At 42.0% G+C, this 17403-nt stretch overlaps 3 protein-coding genes across 11 annotated transcripts in view; 1 reads left to right on the plus strand and 2 right to left on the minus strand.

Annotated features, from left to right (window-relative positions):
- Window positions 1–889, minus strand: part of scn8aa (sodium channel, voltage gated, type VIII, alpha subunit a) — a 63633-nt gene extending 62744 nt beyond the window's left edge. For 4 of the 6 annotated variants that reach the window (XM_015038033.1, XM_015038028.1, XM_015038032.1 and 1 more), the window contains exon 1: window positions 658–889. The gene's annotated coding sequence lies outside the window, so the exon portion shown is untranslated. Of the gene's footprint in view, window positions 1–196; window positions 509–606; window positions 630–657 lie in introns of those variants that run through there. The other 2 variants (XM_015038030.1, XM_015038029.1) reach the window with 2 other exon arrangements.
- A 533-nt stretch (window positions 890–1422) lies between these two features.
- On the plus strand, window positions 1423–4533 carry LOC106950882 (acrosin). Its single transcript, XM_015038042.1, has 5 exons — window positions 1423–1508; window positions 3066–3249; window positions 3439–3713; window positions 4019–4161; window positions 4240–4533. The coding sequence occupies exons 1-5, from the start codon at window positions 1439–1441 to the stop codon at window positions 4474–4476; spliced, it is 909 nt and encodes a 302-aa protein (XP_014893528.1). The 5' UTR covers window positions 1423–1438; the 3' UTR covers window positions 4477–4533.
- A 4044-nt stretch (window positions 4534–8577) lies between these two features.
- dip2ba (disco-interacting protein 2 homolog Ba) overlaps window positions 8578–17403 on the minus strand; it is a 48862-nt gene continuing 40036 nt past the window's right edge. For 2 of the 4 annotated variants that reach the window (XM_015038035.1, XM_015038034.1), the window contains 15 exons: window positions 16764–16787; window positions 14883–14963; window positions 14650–14773; window positions 14395–14516; window positions 14042–14153; window positions 13584–13693; window positions 12775–12905; window positions 12491–12659; window positions 10948–11118; window positions 10803–10864; window positions 10671–10728; window positions 10520–10594; window positions 10202–10376; window positions 9986–10109; window positions 8578–9329 (listed from right to left, as the gene is read on the minus strand). In XM_015038035.1, the coding sequence (XP_014893521.1) occupies window positions 9077–9329; window positions 9986–10109; window positions 10202–10376; window positions 10520–10594; window positions 10671–10728; window positions 10803–10864; window positions 10948–11118; window positions 12491–12659; window positions 12775–12905; window positions 13584–13693; window positions 14042–14153; window positions 14395–14516; window positions 14650–14773; window positions 14883–14963; window positions 16764–16787 (1791 nt within the window). In that variant the 3' untranslated portion in view covers window positions 8578–9076. The remainder of the gene's footprint in view (window positions 9330–9985; window positions 10110–10201; window positions 10377–10519; window positions 10595–10670; window positions 10729–10802; window positions 10865–10947; window positions 11119–12490; window positions 12660–12774; window positions 12906–13583; window positions 13694–14041; window positions 14154–14394; window positions 14517–14649; window positions 14774–14882; window positions 14964–16763; window positions 16788–17403) is intronic. The other 2 variants (XM_015038037.1, XM_015038036.1) reach the window with 1 other exon arrangement.

Consider the following 17403-nt stretch of genomic DNA (forward strand, 5'->3'; position numbering starts at 1 on the left):
AAAAAAAAAAAATCGAGAGGGAAAGGTTAAGTGTGGAGAGGGGGGGGGGGGGGGGGGGGGGGGGTAAATAATAAAGCAGCACATATAGTTTTGAAGCATGAAGACATCCCGTTAGATCAGCTGAGGACGGTTACAGCCACACTAAGATCACCTGGAGGACCGGGCATTTCTTCGCTGTCATCATGGCTATACTTACACATCCTTGCTCTGAAAGCCTTCTGCTTCGAATGCATCATCCTGGACTCCCAAGAGTGAAACAAACAAACAACAACAAAAAGAAGGATGCAAGAAATTTGCAGATTTTCAATGCAGGCTGCGCCCTGAACCAAACCAAACCTCACTTAGAAATCTTCTTTTTTTTTTTTTTAATCAAACTGTTCGACGGGTTCCAACGTTTCCGCATAATCCACACTAAATCAGACATAAATATAAATCTTCCCTTTGCTCTAATGCAGATGACAGATTTGTCAGAAGGCGCTGACACCCTCTTCCTTCCCGCTCCAAAAAATATATATATAAATATATTTAAAAAAAAAAAAAGAGAAGACGCGGAGCAGCGAGCGGCGCTGCGACATTCAGCCCACTGAAGGAACAAAAAAACCCCACCTTCCAGCCACGATTCATCCCAAACCGGCTGCAAATATGAATGATACTCACTTATGCGACGGTTACAGTGAATCCGGTGAGTCGGTGCAGGACTGCAGATGTGGGAAAGGTTGAGGAGGAACTGCGGTTGTCGCCATATTGTTGCTGCTATCTTCCCCCCTCAGTGCGAGCAGCAGCTTCCCTGCATAATTGATGACTCTCAGCAGAATGTGAGGGAGTGTCGGGGAGCGCGCCTCGGAGTAGAAATCCTAAAGGTCATTCAGGCCTGCAGCTCCTGCAAAACCCCACAGCGCGACTGATTATCCCGACCAGGAGACACGAAGTTTTTTTTTTTGTTTGTTTGTTTTTTTTTTGTGTGTGTGGTTTTTTTTTATCTATCTGACTGAACGGGTTGACTGAGTGCGAGTCGACCGAGTTCAGTGAAGGAATTTATTTTATTGTTTCTGGGCTTTCAGTTTTACGGCAGGCAAACTGCATGATCGTGCTCAAAGGAAGTAAAATAAATTAAAATATTTTATACGGGATAAATCACGTTAAATATAATTTAGATTTACATAAGAGGATGTAACTAATTAAACAAATAAAAAAAATAAAATAAAATAAAAACTCAGTAAACTTTGTATTTGAAGAAATATGCTGAAATGTAGCTTCCACTCAGTTGAGTGAAACTTTCTTCTTGCAGGAAAATACAAACTGTACGAGTTTAACGTGTTTAAGATTTCACCAATCAGTTTAAAGTGATTATGACGTCAATGGAGGAATTGTTTTGGTTTACCTTTAAAAAAAAAAAAGAAAGAAAGAAAGAAAAAAAAAGTCCAGAAGGGTCAAACTGATGATGGGTCTGAAGTTTTTGCTACAGTTTTCAAGCATCTTGTGTTTGGCCGCAGCAGCTTCAAATCAGAGTAAGTTAAACACGGGTTGGAAAGTTATGTGGTTAAATGCTTATCTTTAAAAAAAAAGAGAGAGAGAGAAAAAGAAGTGCAGAGTTATAGCACCTTTGCTCTTTTTGATCTTAGGAAAAAAAAAAAAAAAAAAAAAAGAATCAGAGTTGTCCCAATTCCGTGTTTCTGAGTTGTTAATTGGGACCGGATCCCAAATAACAACTCAGTTCCATCTATCTGATGATCCATTGTTCATATGCATCATCAGAGAGTTGTGCATATTTTTTGGGAACCCAGGTAACAATATGTAGGCTACACAAACACAATTGCCAAAGAAAATAGCAAAAAACAGAGGCCTGTTGGGTCACTAAGTCTCCATAGCAACCATAGGACATGTCAACTGTTGTTATTTATATGTTTTTTGGAGATTTTCAAACCTTCTATCAAATATAAGTATGTAAAGTGAGATCAATTTTACAAAGACTTTCAAGGATTCCCCCAGAAAACGGTGGTTGGACGCCAGGGCAGTCACTCATCCAACAGTCCATCGTGTTTTTGAGTTAAAAAAATGTTTAAAGTTGACAGGAAACTTGGAAATATCACTTGATAATCATGTGTCATTGAGAGATTGGAAGATTAACGCCTGAACACCAACTACAAAGTCTTAAAAAATGCGAACATTTAAAAAGACTTAAATAAAAAAGCATTGCCTAGCCTGTTGGGGGCACAAGTAAAGCCTGGTGGCCCACCAGGCTTATAATACACTGGGGAAGCAATATCTGATTAAAGAGGATTGTGTCAGACACTTAAAACCCAGGATACTTATTAAAATAAACATAGTGTGCTTTAGCAGAAAACTGAAAAATGGATCATCACTGGGTCTTTCAACATTGATCCAGAACATTTTTCCAAGACAAAATGAACCTTCTGCCATGGCCCGTCTCGGTCCTCCGACCCAAATCCTGAAGAAAACCTGTCGAAGGAAGAGAACGTAAGACATGGTACCTATTAACAACTCAATTCAAGTTTCGATATAAAACTAACATAATTAATTAAAGTAGGCATTATTCACGATTTAGTTTACTTTCAGAAAATACTATAGACTATACAATTCCTTAAAGCATTGTGGGACATTGTGGACTAGTTGCCCCTTACTTCACAGTTCAGAAGATGTTCTCAGGCTCGCAAGTTTCTCCTTTTTTTTTTCTTTTTTTTCCTCCAGACGCAATTGCTCCAGCTTTAGCCCCACAGGACATGACTCTAAAAATGAAGGTGTTTGCCACTGAGTGCATCTGCAAACAGTAATCTGGCTTTTTGCGTTGCTTTTGGATGGCTTCTTCCTCTCTGCTCGACCTTTCAGCAAATATCAGTAGAGTATTTGGATAAACACAGCATCTTGCCAGCTTGAGCATCTTCACAAGACACTTTGCTTTTGTTCTGTGGTTGAGTCCCACATTCAAAAACGTATGTCAAACTTTTACCAACAGCTCATCTAACACATGGCATGGTTTTTATTTTCAGGCAGAAGGTTTTTATTATTATTATTATTATTATTATTATTATTATTTTGTTGACCAGGCTGTGGGAAGCGGAAACTGGCAGGGCCACCTGGGGCATCCCGGATAATTGGTGGCCGAGATGCCCCTGAGGGAGCATGGCCCTGGCAGGCCAGCATCCAGTTCCTGGGCACGCACTTCTGTGGAGGGACGATCATCAGCACCAAGTGGATTGTCTCTGCAGCGCACTGCTACCACAATTATATGTGAGTCCAACTTAATACAGTCGGTCTTCAGAGAATACAAAGTGGTAGAGAAAAAAAACAAAAGAATCAATCACAGAGCTTGTCTGCGACGAAAACCAAAAGAGGGATTGCGAAACCAAGTTCGCTCTGATGTGGCATCTTCGTCAACATCATCAGCAGAGAGTTGGATTGATTTGGTTTTCTGTCCAGATGGCACAGCAGCTTCTTGACCGTGTTGGTGGGAATAACCATGCTGTCCAAGCCTGGGCCTCAATCCCAGAGACGCGGCGTCAAAAACGTCATCATACACGAGAACTACGACTTCAACTCATCCAACAACGACGTGGCGCTCCTGATGCTCAAGAGCCCCCTCGTCTTCACAAATTACATCCAGCCGTGTTGCGTTCCGATGAGCATGAACCACCAGGTTGCCCTAAACCTGAGCAACTGCTTCATCACCGGCTGGGGGAGCATCAACTACAAAGGTTGGTACCATGGCATCCCCCTCTCCCCACCAGGTGTGCAGAAAAGCATGAATTTATGATAAAATATGACTATAAAAGTTTTTGTTCATGTCATATTTACAATTAGACAGCCTCCTGGCTATCCATCCATCCACTCAACCACCCACCAAAATTTCAGTGTTCAGATGTGCAAACTTGACTGAGACCCGTCCCCACAGCGGTTAACGATATGACTCTGCTAAATACTGACTTGAAAGGGCTGAATATTTGTGCAGTCACTTATTTCATGTTGACAAGTTAGGTTGTTTTGCTTGCGCTTCTGGCAGGTGGAGCAGTGGACATGCTGCAGGAAGCTGAGCTGGAGCTCATTGAGACGTTCAGGTGCAACCAGAGACACTGGTACAACGGGCTGATCACAGAAAACATGCTCTGTGCAGGAATGCTCTCTGGAGGAGTTGACACTTGTCAGGTTGGGTGATTATTTTATATTTTTGTATGTTTCTAAGCTGCTCAGTTACTCAAGCGTAACACCCTGGTGGCGGTGCAGGGCGACAGCGGAAGTCCACTGCAGTGCTACAGTGAGAAAGACGACAGATATTACCTTATAGGAGTGACAAGCTTCGGGGAGAACTGTGGACACGCCCACAGACCAGGAGTCTATTCGAAAACCAGCGCATTTGGAAAGTGGTTAGCAGAAAATCAGCTGAAAGATAGAGCTTCTTCACACAGGCTCTTCTGCAGTCTGCTCTTAGTTCCGATATTTGCTGCCTTGACGTTATTCTGAGACATTCACTCTTTGTCTTGCAAAAGACAGAATCACTAAACCACTATGCAAACATGAGCTGTGCATGCTATCTTTATTTTACAAATGGTTAAAAACATTTCGATATTTTTGGTTCATTTATAATTTACGGTTGATTTAAAAGGTTGCTTGCACCTAATGCTTTTTTTTTTTTTTTACAAAGACATAATGATCAACAAAATTGAGGGTTTTTTTTTTTTTTGACTAAAACATTTCCCAAAAAAAAAAACCTTTAATGTCAAGGTGAAAACTGATTCCCCCCCCCCAAAAAAGTGCAACATGAAATAGTTGATTGCATAAATATTCACTCCTTTCAAGTCAGTATTTAGCAAACGCACCATTGGGTGCAATCACAGCTCTCAATCAGGATTTCACATTTCATGTTATGTGATAGACAAGCTGAAAATAGCACATCATTTATACAGACAGAAAGAATATGCAATGTTTAATATGTGTCAAGATTATAAGGTTATTTTAAACCCTCATCTGCCAGGGGTTGTGACTAATTTACGGTTTATCTGTAATAAATATAGTACACCCATTTAATCTCACTATAAATCCAGATGTTCTTTGAAGGCCTCAGTGGTCTGTTAGAGAACATTAGTGAACAAAACACCTTCATGAAGACCAAGGAGCACAGCAGACGGGTCAGGGACAACGCTGTGAAGACATTTACAGCAGAGTAAGGCTATAAACAACAGCAGGGTTCAGGTCATCATCTGAACATGTAAATGGAGTACGACACAGCTACAAAGCTACCAAGACACAGCATCCCTGCTCTAACATAATCAAATGATGGCTCATTAGCAGGCGTCTGGAGAGGTGTATGCCATTCAATTCAGCCATTTGATCCAGGTGTGTTGGAGCAGAGACGAATCTAACACCAGCAGGACAAAGGCCACTGAGGACAGTTGGACGTCATAAACCGTTAGCTAAATGGCTAAATGCTTTTTTTGGTCGTCTTTTTATTTATCATTCTCAACTGCTAATTTTAGAGCATCTCAGACCTAAACTCCTTATTTGATGGATAAAATACTAAAAGAAATCCAGAATCTCTGAAAAAGTCAAGTTTTATTCAGTCCAGCTGTTATTTTGCGTTACTTTAAGAGCGACTCGAGGAACTACAGTTTGTCCAAGCGCGTTTAATTACCCAGCAAATAATGAAAACGCAATATTTAAAAGGAAATAGTGCAACAAAAATTGTAAGAGATTAAGTTAAAAAAAAAAAAACAGCCTTACTAAGTGTGAATATCTGTAGTTCTTCATTAATCCCACTTGGCAGAGACCTCGGGTTGGCTTAATGTGGCGTTTTTTGTTTTGCTTTATAAAGAAGCAGAAACAGCGACCCCTGGTGGCAAAAAGGCGGTATTTAGTAAGCTCCAGAAAAGCATCAACATAGAAGAGAAAAAAGAAGAATGTCTGACAAAGCAATTTTATTCGACATGAAACACATCCAATGACAGTGACAGTGTTTTTATTTTTTGTAAAACATGTTGTTAGAGGTTATCGCACCACTGACTAGTCCAGAATGTGTTTTTGCTGCAGCAAAGTGAACGATGCATAGTGAACAGACTGTTGAGGTATACACAGTGGACCCTTGACTATTTTTTTCTTTTTTTTATTTGTGTGAAATGATCCCTTTTCTTTGCCTCATCTCTACATTTTGTGCTTAGAACAACTTTGAAGGTGTGAGATGTGAATTTTCAGGTGGAAAACTTTTTTTTTTTAAAAAAGGGCAAAAAAGATGAGACGGGTTGCATCATTTCCATCGAGATTTTTGCATCAGATCTTAAGAGCTGATAGAAACTGACAATGAAAAACAACGTAAGCTCTGACAAAGTGAAAGTCTTTAGGACCTCAAACGGAAATGTTTACTTCCACACCGAAAAGGACATCCAGGATGAAACCTTTCTACAATGACGTTGACAGATATAAGTCTGTGTACGGCACCTTATTGAATAGCACCAAGGTCTATTGAAAAGGCTTGAAGGCCAACATGAAATTATAAAACTTTATTAAAAGTCGTTGGAGTGAAACAGTGGCGACAAAGCAATTATCACACAGTTATTCATGAGTAACCAAATGACTGGCTCGCGTACATGTCCTCGGTGAAAAGTGGTCTGTGGTTGTGTCGCTGCTTTAGAAATCAAACAGCTTCGGATGAAAAATGCATCAGAGGGGAAAATATCAATGAAACCCCTAAAAATATATTAAATCCCAAACGTGGATGGATGGAAAGAGTAAAAATACAGTGGAGGCGACATTTACAAAAAAAAAAAAAATTCAATCGTTTGGGATTCTTACAGAAGATGAATCTTGTTGCACCTTGAAAGCCAAATATCACTGTTAGACACACACACAGACACACACACACACACACACACATACACACTCTCTCTCTCACTCTCTCACATACGTCAGATGATATTGGGAAAGTGCACGTTGTTTCTGTTCCCTGTCTTTTTCAATGAGACGTTATTTAACACGCAATGCAGAAAGAAACCCGGTCAAGTATGAAAGATCAGTCAAGTTTTTATCTACAGACTCCATCGCCATGTACACAGTAACACTAGCAATACAGTATCTCACTTCTAAAATACAGTATACAGACATTTTTAACCCTTATCTATTGTACTTTTTCCTTTAAAGTCTTCTGCCATTTTTAAATGCAGGTTTCATAGGGATTTGCTCCTATTTTTGTTCCCCCTCAGTGTCACAGAGATTTGGAAGGAATTGGTTTAAATATCAATTCAGACTTTTTTAATTAAAAAAAAAAAAAGGCTTGAAAATAAGGTAAACCAGAACAAGACTCAGTGGAACTCCTTAAAAACGCTAAATTAAAAAAATCACATAGAAGCTCCACAGGTTTTTAATAAGGCAAAAGTTTTCTCCGCACTCCTCGCATGTTGTTCTCTTTTAAAATTCGATAGTTTATAAATCAGAAATGTCTCCGAGGTAAAAGGCACTACCCTGCCTTCTGATCATCTACACGTTATTTACGGACTGCGAGTGAAATCTGCTGGGATTTTCAGATTCGCCTCTGCGCTCGGGTTCGACCGCTCACGGCTCAAATCTGCACCTTGAGAAAAACTAGCTGGGTAACTAAGACGGAAAATGGACATCACGTGTCATGAAAATGTGATGATTTATGAGCCGGTTTGTGCCTCCCATAAAGGAGCCACGGCTGGAACGAGCTAAGCATCATGTAATGTGGGAATTAACGCATTGCATGTGATGCTCGTGTGATGAGAAGGAAGTAGATCTTTAATGTCCACATGCTTTTCCTCAGCCTGTTTTGATCCTTTAGCTGGCTGCAGATTTCTAAGAGAGTTTTCAGTCAACATAATTAGCGTTGTGGCTAATAAGAGGCCCAAACTGCAGCTAAAATCTTTAACTCTGCTCCTGATGTGCTTATGACCTGTTGGCTTATGTCTGTATATTTTTCTTCTACTAGTCTGTATGCAGACATCTGCTGCACTTCCAAAAAGCATGCACACCTAAATGTCAGAAACATCTGCAGATCCCACAAAGAACAGGCGCTTCAAAGTAAAAAACAAACACACAAAAAAAAAAACAACCTAAAACTTCTTAGACAATCACAGTTATCCTATCTTAACTCAGCAAGTCCTTGCACACTGAAAAACAAGAAATCTGTTTTATTTTCTCTAATCCAGGTTTGTGAGCAAGGGAATGTTTGAGGTTTTATTCTTTTTTCCACACACAAATGTTATTCAAGTGTATTTTTAGGACATTTTGTGATGAGCGAAGGCCGACGTACGTTCCTGCGGGCTGAAGCAGGACGGGTGTGGAGGTGAGAACCGCAGTGCGCCTGGTGGGACGTCACAGAGCCGAGACGGGTCTTGCTGGTGGCACTTTTCTTTTTTGTTGTTTTTCTTTTAATACTGATGTGGATTTGCTCCTGTGGAAGCAGCAGCAGCGGCGGCGGCGGCGGCGGCAGCAGCAGATGTGGGCAGTGGGGTCTCTTCTTGAGGCAGGACATGGAGCCAGACGTGCAAAGACGTGCAAAAGATGAAGGAAGTTCTAGTGCGCCCCCTGTCTTTAAGAGTATGGAGGTTAAAAAAAAAAACACACAGAAAAGAATGAACAAAAGGAATTAAACGATTAAAAGTCTTCTGTCTTTGAAGGGAGTATGTTATTTAAAAAATGTGTAAAAGAAAACAAAACAAAAAAAACTAAAACATGATTTAGGATTGCCGAGGGAGAAACGGGCTTCAGACAGCAGATGAAGATCAACTTTCTTCAAAGTGAACGTTTCCTCTGAGGAGGACAGAAGGTTTCGCCCTCGTTCTTAGAAGTCTCGGCGAACCTGGGCTGCAGCAATCGAGCAGGTGGAACGAAAGCAGGATCAGTTTCTGAAAGGGAAGCATTTCACTGTAGCAGCACGTTCGCTGTGCTTGCATCCCCCGCATCGCTTTCTCTTTTAAAACTTAGTCCGAAAGCTGACGTGGTGGAGAAGGAGGGGGGATGGGAGGGTTGCAGCTGCTGTTCACACCCCTCAGGTCCCTGTGGGGGTCTTCTCTGACCCTGGCTCAGTTTTCTGCATCGGTTTCTGACCGCATGTTCACATGTTGTAGGCCACGTAGATGGGGTCCAGTTGGTCTGCCAGGAAGGAGTCCCGCAGGTGCATCCTCTGCTTCTCCCCCCTGGAGTTGATGGGGATCACCCCGGGGTCCACGATGACGACCACCCCGACGATGAGGTGGTGCTCCTCCAGGACCACGTTGGTGACGAGCGGCACCAGGTCCAGGGCCTCCTGCTCGGAGCCGCTGAGCTCTGCCACCACCACCAGCAGGTTGGTCCATGTAAACACAGCGCTGTGCACCAGAAAGACAAACACAGTCATCAAGCAAGATATAAGGATCAATGATCAGGTGGGTTTTAAGGCTTAATTTAAAGGAACTCTGTGTTTCGGCAGTTTGGCAGTTTTCTGGAAGTTTGTTCCAGATTTGCTTAGCAGAAAAACCAAAGGCTGCTTCTCCATGTTAGGTTCTGGTTCTGTGGATGCAAAGACCAGAACCCGGAAGCCCTGATTGGTCTGGAAGGAACAGTAGATCTCTAATATATTTTGGTGCTAAGCTATTTGGTGATTTATAAATCAACAACAGTATTTAGTTTGTGTGCGTGCGTGTGTGTGTGTGTGTGTGTGTGTGTGTGTTCTACTTCTTCGCCAGAGCTCCCTTGAAAAGGAAGGTTTTAATCTCAATGGGTTTTTTTTTTAACCTGGTCAAATAAGGTTAAGATAATATCTATTTTTTTATCTGCAGGCGGCCAATGAGATGGCGTTAGAACCAGGGTGATGTCTCTATCTTCCTGGTTTCAGTGAGAAGGCGAGCAGCAGCGATTTGCATCAGCTAATTTCTTTAGGCAGGCCTGTGAAGATGCTAATGTAGGAATCAGTGTGACTAAAGATAAGACAGAGAGAAGTCAGTTTGCTGCTGTAGCTAAAAGCTAATCAGCATGAAACCCTCACCTCTCTGCGATGCTGCGGTGAGCTCGGGACACAGACGTCTCGATGTCGATGGGGTGATAGCGCAGCCCCCTTAACTCCAAAGTTTCATCCAGAGAGCCAACAACAAACAAGGCATCATGGCGATCTGGAACAGTTCACCGTGAGAAACGTCATTTCTGGCTGGAAAGTAAAATAACTTAAACACCAAAACGCCACTTTCATCAAAAGCCGTCCCACCTCCGCTTGCGTCCAGCAGCTCCGTTCTCTTGATGAAGCCCAGGTATCCCGTCCTGGACCAGAGGGTCTGGGGGTCCCCAAAGCTGAGCTTGGTGTTGAAATGATCCGCCTGCAGGCTCTCCTCTCCGTAGATGGTGTAGTAGCCGCTGGCACTGTGAGGGGAGTTCACCCAAATCTGCACAAACACACGGGGGGTCGTCACTGTAACATGTCTTGTGTCATATTTCATTTTATGACTTAAAAATTTCAGTATGTGAATCTGAAACCAATTTAAGAGAAAATGTAAGGGTTTCCTCGTAAGATTCTCAGCTAACTCACCTCTCCAAGATGCGAGTCTCCCAGCGGGCCCCTGGTCTCTGGGTTAACTATGATGACTCTGACTCCTGGCAGGATCTGAGAAGGAAAACACAAGACGTATTGAACTCTGAAGGAAACACATAGACGCGTTTACTCATCAGTAAACACTCACAGTGCCTGACTCCATGAGCGGAAGACTCTGTGGCGCTCCTTTTTCAACCAGTCGCACTCTGAAATCAAACAAATAAAAGAAATTATAAAGTTTATACTTGTTTACAGTCATCTTCGAGTCGTTTGCTCCCACCTGTCGTGACGCAGGGACTTCATGTCAACATAAACGGTGGAGGGATCTGGTCCAGAAGTTCCCTAGAGGAACAGAAAGAAATACCTGAGCTCAGTGGCTCAAACTAAACAGCTAAAGAGTTCGGTTAAGGCGGCATGGAGCTCACCTGCAGGCCGATGGCCAGATTGACCCTGGAGCCGAAGGCGGTGCTGACGGCCCGAGGCGACAGGCCCAGGTCTTTGAAAAGCTTGGAGAAGGACTGCGAGAGCGCGAGGCGGGGTCGCTCCTCAGCCACCACCACACAGCTTCGCACACAAGACAGGTTGAGACCCCGAGCCTGAAACACACACGCAGCTCATGGCAGAAACTGTCGCACGGCGAGCAATGCACACACACACAAAAATATAGAAATACAAAAATAGCCCCCTGTGTGCAAGAATATAACAAGTTTCCTATTTAAAAAAAATGTCATATTTGGATTCAAAACCAGTATTCATTAAGATGGTTATTTTTGCAAAATGGAGGGGTTTTTTTCTGCCTGTTGTTCCTGTGAGACAAACTTATTTTTAGAAATACTTAAAATATTGCCGTGTCCAATTATCAATTAGTGCCAGAAAGCATTAAATAGAAATGAATGAATGAATTACGTCTCTGTTATAATCAAAATAATTTTTTTTATAATTTATTAATTTAATACATTTAGCTATAATTCTTTAAATATTTTAATAATTTATGAAATGAGTAATTAAATGCATTTGAAATTCCTTAACTAAATTGTTAAGCCAGTATATAATAAAACTGTATTTAATTATATTTTATACATTTATCATGTGTGTATTTAGTCTGAGCTTCTGATTGATTAACCTGCACAGCAACTTCTGATCAGTTTTATTGAACAGAGTGTTGTTGGCCCCGCCCACGAACTCTGATAAGACTGACAGATGAAATAAATTAATTAAATTATATTTCCCAATTATTGGACTAACACTAATATATAATTTACCTAAGTGTTTGTTTCTAGAGTCAATAGATGAGACATTTAAAAGCCATTAAAGTTTTTTGTGGCACTTCTGGGTTTGACAAAGAATTTTTTTTATAATGGATGAAGACGTGACCCATTTTATGCATGCTCACCAACTTCCTGCATGAAACCACAAGAACAACAGATCATATCTCTTTTTGTTTTTCCGTATCTCTGTGCTTACGCTAAGAACTTTACAACAACATGGCTGAAAACGTCAGACAGAGGAAACGGCAAACAGCGTGAAAGAAAACGGTGGATAATCTTTGGGCCAGAGTTGCTGTTTCAATGCTCTTCCTTTACATTTGTTCTCAATGTGTGGCTTACCTACTCGGGTTGCATGTTCAGATTTGCACTGTGTGAATGCAATTTTTTCTGAGCTAATCTTTCTTTTTATCATCTAGGTTTATAGTGTGATTTTTTTTTAACAAATGCTTTATTTGTCTGTACTTTTATCTGTCCTTTTCAGAAATTAAAATAATCAATAATTTACACTGAGTATAAAAATGTTTCAGCTATTTTGCACATAAAACAGTTTTTAAGAGATTAAACACAAATGTTTGTTTTTTTCCCCCAAACTATTCTAGTCCTCCTACCTCTGACATTTACAAACCCAATCAGCTACAAAGGTGCAGAAAAGACGTGTGAAAGCGTCCTCTTGTCGCTCAGTGTCGAGCGCGACACTGACCTTCAGCACCTCGGTCTGCGTGCCGAGGCCTTTGGTGCACAGCTCCATGACGGAGTAGGAGCAGAAGGTGTCTCTGATCTTGTACTGACTGAGCGTGCTCAGCCACACAGGCAGCGAGGTCTCCAGCTCCAGCGGAGGAATAAGGATAGACTGGTGACCTGAGTAAACACTGAGGCAAAAAGAAGAAGAAGAAAAAACAGATCAGCTGCAGCATCGGTGGAACCATTCATAGGAGATATTTTTAAAGAAAGAGCAACATATTGTGTGTGTGTGTGTGTGTGTACCTGGAGAGGCACCACAGGACAAAGCCCAGGCCGCAGTACGGGTCCAGGCAGATGGCTATTTGGCGTGAGGAGTAAAGCTCACACTGCAGCTTGATGGAGCGGCAAAGAGTGCTGATGGCCGCGTGAGACATCTAGAGAAATTCACAGAGTTTGGTTTGTTTAAACATTTTCATTCTTGCAACAAGGCAAACGGCACCAAGCAAAGCTTCATGGAGGATTTACTGATTTCTCACACTCTGCTCGACCGCATATGCATTTTAAGATGTTGGTCTCATATCCTGTCAGAAACTTCTAGGTGAAATAAACACAATTCTCTCTTCAAAACATGTTTATGAGGGAAGAGCTAGGCTTGACATTTTTTCCTCCATTTGTGCCATAATTAGGACCATCGTCGTGATTTAAACTGAACATTTAAACAACAAGGAAAAAAACTGAAGCATTGCTAAAAATCTGGTTAAATCAAAGATGCTGTTCTACTGTGTGGAAACAGGCGGATAATGAAGGACCAAGACAGAAGAATCATCAGCGGAAAACCCTTTCAGCGCCCTGAAACTGAACGTCAAGGGTTCTGAAAATCCACCGGATGCATTTTGGATTGCTATGTTAAAATTTACACAGTATTGATTAGATCATTTACAAACAAGGAGTTCACGTCACATAGATTCCTACTTCTTATTTTAAACCTTTAAGCCTCGTTTAAATACATCCTCATTCACCTTTTGCTTTTTAAAAATTTGACTTTTTTTTTTATTCACAGAAACATTTGCTGCTACAAAGCGTAACTTTAAGGAATGTTACGTTTTGTTTACCTTGACTCCAGTCAACATGCCTGTGGTAGACACACTGAAGTCCAAGTAGGCCAGCATCTCAGCAGTAGGAGGTTTGTAGAGGTGTGGAGGACGCTTCCTGGGAAGATCATCTGGTAGGAGAGGCAAAATGATCTTATATTAAACTTATTTTAATTAATCACATTTTTAAAATGTGTTTGCTGTGTGGTGGATAATCAGTAGGATGTCCCCCCCACCCCCCACACACACACACAATTTTGCCACTCATTTGAAACTACAGAACAGACATTGATCTTGTTCTAATGCAGTGAAGGGAAAACGACACCTAGTGGCAAAAAGACAAATGTGTTCCTGTGTTAACACTTTGCATTCAGAGCTGATTTAGAAAAAGTGTTAAGATTCAGGAAGCGGCTCCATTCTGCAGCGATTCCTCTGCCTTAGTGCGGTCCTCGGTCTGAACACGCGGCGGCGCTCCGCACCTGTATCGATGATCGTCGGCCACGTTTTGACGTTAACGCTGGCGGCGGCCTCCCTGGACCTGAGGATCCTCATGAGAGGCTGAGTGGTGAGGATGCAGGCTGCTTTGCTCACCTGAGGAGGACACACACATACCACACAACACACAGGGTCATTCTGGCAGAAACACACACTCTGCTTTAAGGGTCGATCATTATTTACAAGATAACTGATGGTTTGCTGAAAGGAGAAAAAAAACAAAAAACAAAACATGCAATCGGGGGAAACTGGGTGGTGCCCAGTATGGATTCAATTCAAAGACAGATTCTGCAACAGTTGTTGTGTTTCACATTTCTGCAGCACGGACTGCACTCACGTCAATGATCATGCGGACCGTGGGGAGCGTAGCAGACAGGTTCTGGGGGTGCGGCGGCCTCACGGTCACGGGGATCACCCCTGCATAGAGGCAGCCGTAGAAGGCAGCAATCAGGTCAATACCTGCGGTGGAGAAACAGAATGTAAACGAAAACCCTTTGGCATACACAAACTCGACAAGTTTAATTTCAAAACAGGCGAAACCCAGAAAGGCGACACAAAAGCAATGTGCATCGTTTGGCTCTTTGCGGCTCACCTGGGGGATAAAGCAGCACCACGTTGTCGCCCGTGTTGAGGCCTCCTCTTTCTAGGAGAGTGGCTGTGATTTTCTCCGCTCGTTTGTGAAGCTGCGCGCATGTTGCCGTGCACACCGGGACACCCTGCAGCAGACGACGGAGAAGACACGCTGGTCATCATGGATCGCGACAAAAAGCCATCCTGAAACTCCGTGACGAAGTGTTGCGTTTGTGGAAGTGTGTCCGATCTTACCTTAGAGTTGAGCAGAACGTAGAGAACGTGGTCAGGGTCGACTTGGGCTCTCCACTGCAAAGCTTCAGACAGGAACTGGTGCTGAGAACGAATGAAAAAAAAAGAAAAATAACAGCCGAGTCATTTTACCAAACAGAGAGAGGCGCAATTTTTAATAAGCAGGTCGAGCCTTGTAATTAACTACTTATCCTAGTATTGTGTGTAGTTTATTTTAGACTCAAGTCAGAAAAGGAAAAAAGTGTTAAAATATTTGCCTGTTCTCAAACTAACTCCAGCTCAGGCAGACTGGATGAAGAGCAATCGTTTTTTAAATCTCGCCACATATTTTCATTTGTGTTTACGTCCCTGGGGTTGGGACGCCCTAACAAGAATTTCTCATCGCTTTATCCAGTCGAAGTTGCTTTTGGCGCTGCAGGGACACTTCCCAAAATTGCAATATGATCTTTTCTTGGAGTTTCACTGCAAGCATAGAGTAGTCTATCCAGATATAGTGGAAAAAATGATTACTTCCATTTAAGCATTTAGTGAAAATATTGCATCTGATTGCACATGGTGCTTTAACACGGACAAAACGTGGCTGCAGTTGAACAATCGAGGTTGACTTCAACAGAAGATCCTAATGCCTCTCGACAAGCTTGGCCATCTGACGTCCTTAGAGCCCAAAGGCACGAGACTTATAGTATCACTAAACATTTATAACAACCAAAATTTTTCTGTTAAATAGCAACTGAAGGCAATGAGTTGCACTAATTTTCATTTAGGTGTAGTCACGTAAAGGGGGCTAAGTACAACTTCAAATTCAGATTGTATTTTACAAAAATCTTGAAAACTATGCATTATTTTCCTTTCACTTCAGAATCCTGCTCTACATTGCGCTTGTTGCATTAAATCCCAGTGAAATACACGTAATATAATGATTAAAAATGCAAGGGGAATGAGTATAAAAAGTACCCCCCTCAGACAGCGAACATGAAAAACAGCCTCTGCTGTTTTCATGTTACTGATAAAAAGGAACTACAAATGCAACAAAGACATCCTGTTCTGCTGCTGACCTCCCATATAAACCCAGACAGCATCACAGGAACACCTAAAACGTTACTTTAGCAAGTGGACGGTCACACTGGAAGGAGGGGGTGGGGGGGAAAGCATGACTGCCTTAAAATAAAATTTCTAAACGAAAACATCCTACAATTAACAATTCTCTCAATATTTTGTTACTACACAGTTATCATCATCTTCATTTCCAAACATCTGCCAAAAAATAATCACAGAAGGCAAGAACATCAATCCAACAATTCCCTTACAGACAAAGACAGGCGTATGTAAGGCCACACATAAAAAAAAATACAAACACAGAAACTAAAACGGCAAGTTCTCCGGACACACAAAAACACCGAGCAGAGTTACTGCGTCGTTAGTCGGCAGCGTCCTCGGGAGACCCGCTCACCAGTCAGACAACATGTCGTGCTCTGAATCAACATGCAGGCTGCAGCTCTGACCACTCAAAGCCATGCTGCATGTGGGAGCATCACACTGACGACAGGAAGCCGAGGCGCACACACCGATACGCTCCCAAACATGGGGGTCACGTTTGAAACAAAAAGCGGTCCTCGCTGAGCACAGACTGGCAGTAATCGTTTAATTCAAGTTTTCTTCTGTTTCTGCACCCTGAGCGACTTCAAACTCCACTTTGGATGATGAAGTATATGATGAAGCCTGTTGGACGAGGAGCCAGCCAGGACAGTTAGCTTGGTTTGTGTGGAGCTGTAGCTGGACGGGGGGCGGAGGTCAGGGTTATTACAGCTGCAGAAGCACAGGAAACTGACAGAAAGCAGCATAAGCAGAGGCGGGCAGGGGGTGGGGGCCAGACTAGAGCCTTACCATCATGGTGGGCCACATACAGAGCTGTAGCCCAGCAAAACAACAGCACAGGTTGAGGATAAGACATCAGCATCCAATTTCCAAGACACATACTTTGATAATAGATTCAGAGCATTTCAAAGTTATGCATCAGTTTTATTTCAACACATCTGGATACCAGTGTCTTTTACTGCTTCATTTCACTTTCACTCAAAAATGGATCAATTTCAGTGACGCTACATCACCTTGAAATAAACTGCACCTTAGAGAGGAATGACTATAGCAATACTTTATAATCATAGGATAATACAGAACATCAGCTTCGTGAGAAGGACACAGGACTTTATCAATATTTCAAATAAAACTAAAGTCAAAAACCTATTGGAAACACTAAGATGAGTCATTGGATGCACATCAGAGTCATTAACACACAGCATGTGTCACACTGAGAGAGATCACTGGATCTCAGTCATGGGAAGTTTTTTTTTTTTTTCCACAAACAGCAAATGCATAAAAAGAGAATGTCAGAAAGGATTAGATCTGTGCATTCTTAGATATGCATCACAGGACACTTGTATATTTTGCCTGAATCTATCTATCTATCTATCTATCTATCTATCTATCTATCTATCTATCTATCTATCTATCTATCTATCTATCT

The sequence above is a fragment of the Poecilia latipinna genome, unplaced genomic scaffold (genome assembly GCF_001443285.1).
Source record: "Poecilia latipinna isolate Pla-1442-1.1 unplaced genomic scaffold, P_latipinna-1.0 Scaffold426, whole genome shotgun sequence".
NCBI lineage: Eukaryota > Metazoa > Chordata > Actinopteri > Cyprinodontiformes > Poeciliidae > Poecilia > Poecilia latipinna.